The sequence below is a fragment of the Sebastes umbrosus genome, chromosome 21 (genome assembly GCF_015220745.1).
Source record: "Sebastes umbrosus isolate fSebUmb1 chromosome 21, fSebUmb1.pri, whole genome shotgun sequence".
Classification (NCBI taxonomy): domain Eukaryota; kingdom Metazoa; phylum Chordata; class Actinopteri; order Perciformes; family Sebastidae; genus Sebastes; species Sebastes umbrosus.
The window spans coordinates 10,601,281-10,609,445 of record NC_051289.1 but is presented as its reverse complement, the minus strand read 5'-3'; the positions used below and the strand labels follow the sequence as shown (position 1 = coordinate 10,609,445).

Here is an 8,165-nt window from a genome sequence, read left to right as displayed (position 1 = left end):
TACCTTCCACTACTGTATATATGCTTCTCATCTTGAGGCAGCTGTTGTACAACAAGCAGCTTATAGAACCTGATGTTTTGTAACGTGGTGTCTGAAACGTGACTCTGGAGCAGCAGCAGGAGGTACTGACTGAGGACCGACAGACCGACAGACCGGCTGCTCTCTGATACCGACCACTCTCCGTGTTTCTGATACAACTATAGCTGCTACTCTGAAAACCACAACCATGTCTGCCTCCCGTACGATCATATGTTTACTAAGAAACGACCTGCGTCTCCACGACAACGAGGTGAGGTTAAGAACCTTTACGAGCCACGTTATCTAATTAGTTATTAAATTCATCGTTATCTAACTTCAGAGCACATATTTAACTTACATGAAACGTGTCTGTTGCACGTTATGTGCTTAAAAGTGTAGTTTTTGCTTTGTTACTGTCATTAAAGGAACATTTCGAGCATGTTATGTAGTATATTTGCCACTAGCATGAAGCTAGTTTCCATAGCAGCAACAACAATGTTACTTCCGTTTTGTTATTCCCTTCACAATAAAAGCATCTTCAACGTTAAAGGCCCCATATTATAAAAAAGTGAGATTTTCATGTTTTTTTTTTATTATAAAGCAGGCTTAAGTCCTATATAAATACTGTGAAACCCTGCACTATACTCATTTTTAAAAGTCTCTTCTGCACTATATTCACTTTTTTAATATTCCTGTATCACAGCTGTTACCCTGCACTATATTCAGTTTTGACAGTTTTCTTCATCTCCTTGTATTTTTATATCTGCTATATTTTTTTGTACTTTGTACTTTGCACTACTAACTTTTTTACTGCCTTTTTACTAACATGTTTTGCACTATGGAACTGTGATGCTGGAAACTTGAATTTCCCTCGGGATTAATAAAGTTACTATCTATCTATCTATCTAAGCTGTCAGGATTTCTGCCCATTCGTGATGTCACAAATATACAATATTGAGACCCTTGACACAATTTTAAATGTAAACATTCTAAATGTGTCCCAGTTTATTCCTGGTTGCAGAGTGTATGTGAATGTCATCAGCTGACAGGAATTACACATGGACCCAAGGTGTTGCCTTGCAAAGCAATTCTGTTGCAATTCTGTCAAAATGCGCTAATACGGAGCGTTTCAGAAAGAGGGGTAAATACAGGCATATTCAGGCTGATAGTATGAGGAAAATAAAGAGTTTTTTTTAACATTACAGCATGTAAACATGTTCTAGTAGAAACACAAAACACAAGTATGGACCTGAAAATGAGCATGATATAGGAACTTTAAATGACCAGAACATTTTAATTAATTACAAAAACTGCACAAATGATATGTCAAAACATCCTGCCATTTACCCCTAACTCGTTATATTATGTCAAGATTTGTAAGACAACCATACTTGAGAATAGTAGTGACATCAACATACGACTTCTGGTTGTATTTTTCAAAATAAAAGATGGAATTTTCCAAATATAGAAAAGGAAAGTGCATTTGCTTACTTTCAGTGTCCCTGAAACATCAAATAACATTTCAGGTTATGTGTTTTCTTCACTATCTGCCATGGTTTAGTATACCATAGCAGTGCACTTACAGCAGCAATATTTGTAGTTCCAAAACAGTTTGCTCATAGGATTGAATGTACTATTTTTTATATGATTGCTGTAATCAAGCCATGGTCACTTTTCCCAAAGAGATGATGATATAACGCATACTTTGTCATCTTTACCTGCAGCTTTTCCACTGGGCTCAAAGAAATGCAGAGCACATTGTGCCACTGTACTGCTTCGACCCCAGACATTATGTGGGAACGTACAACTACAACCTACCAAAGACTGGGCCCTTCCGTCTGCGATTCTTACTGGAGAGCATCAGGGACCTCAGAAACACGTTGCTCAACAAGGGCAGGTAACTAAACAGCTGTTCGTTGACTGGTCTTCCTTTATATGACCTCAATTTATGTGCCTTCTACTGCTTTATCTACATTACTGACTTCCTCCATAGATCAGATCTGTCTTTGTTGCAGCATGAAAGACCTATAATCTATTTACAAGGTTTTAAAAGTGATAATGAATTGATGTATCATGTTATTGTTACACATACACTCCACACAGACCTTGTCCTCAGCTTTCTAGGATTTAACTGATACAGATGCAACAGGATCAGGACACACCTGAGCTTATAGAGGGTTATGTTGTTATGTCTGCACACTGTTTCCCATCATGTTTTCAGGTCAGCGAGGGGGAAGTTACTCACTCTCTACCCAGGATGCAGCTTGCCTGCTGGCAAGGTGTTAACTGGGACTTATTTTGTGTGTGTGTGTGTGTGTGTTTGTTTTTCTGTGTATGTGACAGCAACCTCGTGGTGAGACGGGGTAAGCCAGAGGAGGTGATTGCAGACCTCATCAAGCAACTGGGCTCTGTCAGCACCGTGGCTTTCCATGAAGAGGTAATGTAGGAGCTATTTATTTGTTGTTAGTATGTAGTTGTTGTTTTACTATTAATAAATAGTATTGTTTGATTTATTATTCTAGATGTTTACTTTATTTAGATTAGATTTTGATGGTGTTTTCTTTTGCTAGTTAATTATTTTCTTGTTTAGTATATTTAGTTTTTGCATAATTAGTATTTTGTTTTCTTTTGTTTATGAAATGGGTAACAATTATCACGACTTTATTACATCGTTTGGTAATTTTGACAGTTTTTCCCTCATGCCCTCATGCTCCAGGTAACTTCGGAAGAGTTGGACGTCGAGAAACGAGTGAAGGATGTCTGCGGACAGATGAAGGTCAAAGTTCACACCTGCTGGGGGTCGACGTTGTACCACAGAGATGATCTTCCGTTTCACCACATGTCCAGGTGAGAAAGCACGTGGCATGCCTGGGACAAAGTTCTGTTTGACATCCAGGCATCTTTATGAGAGATTAAGAACATTTCCTCCTGGTTTGTTAGGCTGCCTGATGTGTACACTCAGTTCAGGAAGGCAGTAGAGACCCAGAGCAGGGTGAGGCCTCTGTTCCCAACACCTGAGCAGCTAAAGCCTCTCCCCCAAGAGCTGGAGGAAGGAGCCATTCCTACAGCAGAGGACCTGGAACAGACAGGTGAATAATCCTAATGGCTCATCTCCTAAATCAAAATGGGTTAATTCATACTGCATTTTCCCTTTTGTGTCTCTGTGAATTTGCTGAAATGTCTATTTGTATCAAGACAAATTCCTTTGCGTTTATTTTATGTGCTTATTAAATTGACTTTTGCATAAATGTCTGTACACGCTGCTGGCAATAAGGAAGCACAAATTGCTCGTTTTTATGCAGCGCCTCTATTAAGTAAATCCACACCGCTGCTACTTTTCAGAATTCAATAGGCAGACTGCTGAGCACAGATTTCCTCACTAACTGCTAGCAGCAGCAGACCGGCTCGATTTCCTTGTATATGATTAAGCTTTTACGACTCTGCGCGTCTTAATGCACATCAGGGAGTGTTTAACATGTATGAAATCAATCGGATGCTGAAATGCTTCTCTTGTTTTAGAGCCTGTGGCTGATCCTCGCTCAGCGTTCCCCTGCAGTGGTGGTGAAAGTCAGGCTCTGGCCAGACTTAAACACTATTTCTGGGACACTGTGAGTGCAACTTGCATTACATATTGCTGCTTATAAAATGGCAAAAAAAAATGATATGGTGATGTGTTATCTACTATAGGTGTAATAAACATATGTTGTCGGATTTTTAGGATGCAGTTGCAACTTACAAGGAAACTCGTAATGGCTTGATCGGCGTGGATTATTCCACTAAATTTGCACCTTGGTGAGTGTTATTGTATCATTTCCTCAACTGCTGAATGCTTAATAGATTTTAAAGGTCCCATATCGAAATTTTCATGTCTTTTTTATTATAAAGCAGGTTTAAGTGCTATATAAATACTGTGACTGTATCGAAACGCTCAATCCATGAAGAAATACACACAGCCCGTATTCAGTCCTTTTAAAGGACCCCTCAGGATTTCTGTCCATTTGTGATGTCACAAATATACAATATTTAGACCATTTCACAGTTTTAAATGTAAACATTCTAAATGTGTCTCAGTTTATTTCCGTTTGCAGTGTGTGGCTTATGAATGTTATTGTCACTACTGCATTGCATTGTGGGATATTCATGAGAGGAAGTAATCATGGACCCAAGCTGTTGCCTAGCAATGCAATTCTGTTGCAATTCTGCTGAAATGTGCTAAAACGGAGCGTTTCAGACAGACGGTAAATACAGGCATATTCAAGCAGACAGTGTGCGGTAAATAAATGGCTTTTTGAACATTAAAACATGTATACATGTTCTAATAGAAACATAAAATACAAATAAGAACCTGAAAATGAGCATGATATGGGACCTTTAATGTGCCATCACTAATGGTGCTCCTCTTGCGTTCTTGCAGGCTGGCAATGGGCTGCATTTCACCCAGGTATATTTATCATCAGCTCCAGCAGTATGAGAAGGAGCGAACAGCCAATCAGAGCACATACTGGTGAGTCCGGAGTTAGAAAGAACTGGTAAACTTAGATTAGTAAAATATAAAACAATACAAATAAAATCTATTCTATCAATTATTTACATATAATGCAAATGTGTCTTGTTCACTGCTGTCTTTCAGGGTTATTTTTGAGCTTTTGTGGAGGGATTACTTCAAGTATGTAGGCGTCAAGTACGGAAACAGACTGTTTCAAATCAAAGGTAAAATGAGCTCAATGAGTCTTCAACAGATTTTTTTACACACTATGAATGAATGTAAAGGTCATTGTGATTTTATTTCAGGGCTTCAAGACAAATCTGTTCCGTGGAAAAAGGACATGAGGCTTTTCAATGCTTGGAAAGGTTTGCATCATTTTTTCTCCTCATTGCTCACAAAATATTTTTTATTAAAAAATCAAGTAGTGTCTTTAAAGAGGGTGTATGTACAGTGTAGCTGAAAATATGCATCATTTGTAATTACAGAGGGCCGAACAGGAGTGCCCTTCGTGGACGCCAACATGAGAGAGTTGACAATGACGGGCTTTATGTCCAACAGAGGGCGGCAGAATGTCGCCAGCTTCCTCACAAAAGACCTGGGCCTGGACTGGAGGATGGGAGCTGAGCTGTTTGAATACCTTCTGGTAAGTCATCATTTTTTAATTTTTGTAAAGTAAAACGGTATTTTCAGGACATAATTAATATTGTAATAAGTGGATCTCATTATTGAGATGTTGTGGAGTAACTAGTCAAGTGCCTTGCTGTCATCATTTAAAAAATGTTCCTCCATAGATTGACCACGATGTCTGCAGCAACTACGGCAACTGGCTGTACAGCGCTGGTATAGGAAATGACCCCAGGGAGAACAGGAAGTTCAACATGATCAAGCAAGGCCTCGACTACGACAACAATGTATGTTTGAGAAGATGCATGAATTGTTAGTTTCATTTCCCTTTTTGCCTTTTGTTTGGAGCTTTGCCATTGTTTGCTGTCACGGGATGACAATGAATCCAGGGAAATGTGAAGAAAGTTGTGGTATTTCAGTCACTGATGGGTCTTGGTTCCCCCGTTTGTCTGCTTTTTTAGGGCGACTATGTGCGGCAGTGGGTTCCTGAGCTGCAGGGGATCAAGGGATCTGACGTGCACACGCCCTGGACCCTCAGCACTGCCTCGCTGTCACACTCTCATGTGTCCCTTGGCGAGACGTACCCAACCCCCATCGTCATGGCACCCGAATGGAGCAGACATGCTAACAAGAAACCGGTGGGTATTATAAAAAAAGGGAAGTGGATAGTAAGATTGGGTGCTGCTGCTGTGAAAGCTTTTTTAACCTTAGCTGCAAACATGAGTTGTAGAATGTGAGGAAGTACATTTACTTAAGTATTGCACTTACTGTATGTACAATTTTGTGGTACTTATGATTAGCCTATAAAATACAATATATTGTCAGTTGTGGAAGAAGTACTCAGAACCTTTACCCAAGTAAAAGTAGTAATACCACAGTGTAGTCATACAAGTAAAAGTCCTGCATTCAAAATCTTACTTGAGTAAAAGTACAAAAGTATTAGCATCCAAATATACTTAAAGTATTGGAAGTAAAAGTACTCATTATGCAGAATGACCCATGTCAGAATAATATATATTATACTCTTGCAGTATAATTATTGATTTAGAAGGCTACTGTATACATCACATTAATATTGCAGCTGGTTATGGTGTGGCAAATTTTAAATCGATTTTTTAAAGCCTGAAAACAGAGCCATGAGGAGGCGCAGAAGTCTAGTTAACTCTCAGAACATTTGATTTGCAATATGCTGAAAGGCTATTATAGAATTTTTGCCAAATGATGCCAAAAACATTCTGCCTACTGCAGGTTTAAGTAGGATTTTGAATGCAGGACTTTTACTTACAATAGAGTATTTTTACATTTACCTAAGTAAAGGATCTGAATACTTCTTACACCACTGGCAAACAAGAATACTTCATGGTTTTAACTGTCAAATGTTTGTTTTCCTGTTGTTGTCAGAGTGGCAAAGGGCCTTCACCAAGAGGAAAGAAGGGCCCATCTCACACCCCCAAACAACATCAGGACAGAGGCATAGATTTCTATTTCTCCAGAAGCAAAAACCTGTGATAACACTGCAAACAAAACCACAAACACCGAAACCCGTGGTGCACGGACGCTCAAGAGGATGGAAGCTCCGGTGATGCAAACTCGGACTGTTGCTGTAAAAATCTGTGTCGCGCGCACACACTGTTGTGTTGATTCGGGGAAGTTGTTCGATGAGGATTTGAGGAAATTAATGTTCCTACATGTGCATGAATACTTGCACGTCCGATCTACGCGTATATCAGTTCTCGAGAAAAATAGCCCACATAAATAACCTTTTATGGACTCGTTTCCTGTTAGACTGCAGTGAAAGCCACACTGTGGTTTTAAGCTCTGATGCAGTGGATCAGCTACCTGCTGATGGTTTTGTGCAGATTGTTTTTCTTGCAATCTTCTTCTGTCTGTTTGGATTTACAGTTTTTTTTAAAAATCATTTTCAGAGGTTGCACATTTGTGGCAGTTTGCAAAATAAAAAGGCCAAATGAAGAGTTTTTGTTATGTGTATATGTTTTTAGTTTTATATTAAATATGAAAGAAAGGAGGTGGAGCCGAGCTTTCTAGGGCTGCTATTAAATGTAGCAGTCAAGAAAGGAGAACAGAAACACTTGCAACACCCATCTCTATTTTCCCACCAAAGTTTTCCTGGAGTGCCCACTGCTGCAAGCCATCTGCAACACCTTACACAAATAGCAGTGTCTAGTTGGGACTATTAGTTGTTAGCAGTTCCACCAAAGAGAGATTTCCCCTCTAAACTTCACAAATTGTGTAATTCCAATAATTGTTCTACTTATACATTGATGCTTTATTACTGACAATCTAATAATGTCATATATAATAATATATGAGCCTTTTTTCTGCAGAATGGGTACTTTTACTTTTGATGCTTTAAGTAAATTTTGCTGATAATTTACTTTTACTTAAAGGTACAGTGTGTAGAATTGTGTGGCATCTAGTGGTGTGGTTGCAGATTGCAACCAACTGAGTACCCCTCCGCTCACTCCTCCATTTTCAAGACTGCGGCAACGTGAGCCGCCGAGTGCAAAACTGTGGCAACGCCCGTTCACCTCGCTCAGAGGCCATCCTTACCATAATAACACTACTTTAGTAGCAACGGAAGTCAGACGGCGGCTGGCGGTACCACGATTTGCACTCTGCGGCTCACGTTACCGCAGTTTCACAAGCGTGTCGGAGAACTACGGTGGCTTGCAGGTAGCATAAAAACGTGAAAGTCTCTCTCTAGAGGCAGTGTTTGGTTTGTCCGTTCTGGGCTACTGTACATGGCGGAGCAACATGGCAGACTCCGTGAACAGGACCCGCTCCCTATGTAGATATGAAGAGCTCATTCTAAGTGAACGAAAACATGATTCTAAATTTCAGGGGATTATACGCTAATGAAAACATAGTTATTAAAGGGACTGTTTGTAAGAATCAGAAATGCTTGTTAACAGCGACACCTGTGGCCGTTAAGTCAACGAAAGTCAGCGTCAAGCTCGCGCTCGCTCGCTCTAAATAGACATGAACGAGCATCGCTCAAAACAGTGAGGCGACACAC

General features: G+C 39.8%; 1 protein-coding gene across 1 annotated transcript; it reads left to right on the top strand.

Moving 5' to 3' along the window:
* The first annotated feature begins 64 nt into the window (after positions 1-64).
* cry-dash (cryptochrome DASH) lies at positions 65-7,101 on the top strand. Its single transcript, XM_037757253.1, has 14 exons — positions 65-289; positions 1,743-1,915; positions 2,362-2,455; positions 2,735-2,865; positions 2,959-3,107; positions 3,538-3,626; positions 3,737-3,810; positions 4,433-4,522; positions 4,649-4,728; positions 4,810-4,869; positions 4,990-5,147; positions 5,296-5,415; positions 5,590-5,766; positions 6,530-7,101. Exons 1-14 carry the CDS (start codon positions 227-229, stop codon positions 6,635-6,637), a joined length of 1,566 nt encoding a protein of 521 aa, XP_037613181.1. The 5' UTR covers positions 65-226; the 3' UTR covers positions 6,638-7,101.
* The last annotated feature ends 1,064 nt before the right edge of the window (positions 7,102-8,165 follow it).

Excerpts from the sequence above, each read along its gene's own strand:
- cry-dash (XM_037757253.1), top strand. The coding sequence starts at position 227 with ATGTCTGCCTCCCGTACGATCATATGTTTACTAAGAAACGACCTGCGT. Across the intron at positions 3,627-3,736 it reads AACACTATTTCTGGGACACT|GATGCAGTTGCAACTTACAA; the intron begins GTGAGTGCAACT and ends TCGGATTTTTAG. Across the intron at positions 5,767-6,529 it reads GACATGCTAACAAGAAACCG|AGTGGCAAAGGGCCTTCACC; the intron begins GTGGGTATTATA and ends TGTTGTTGTCAG.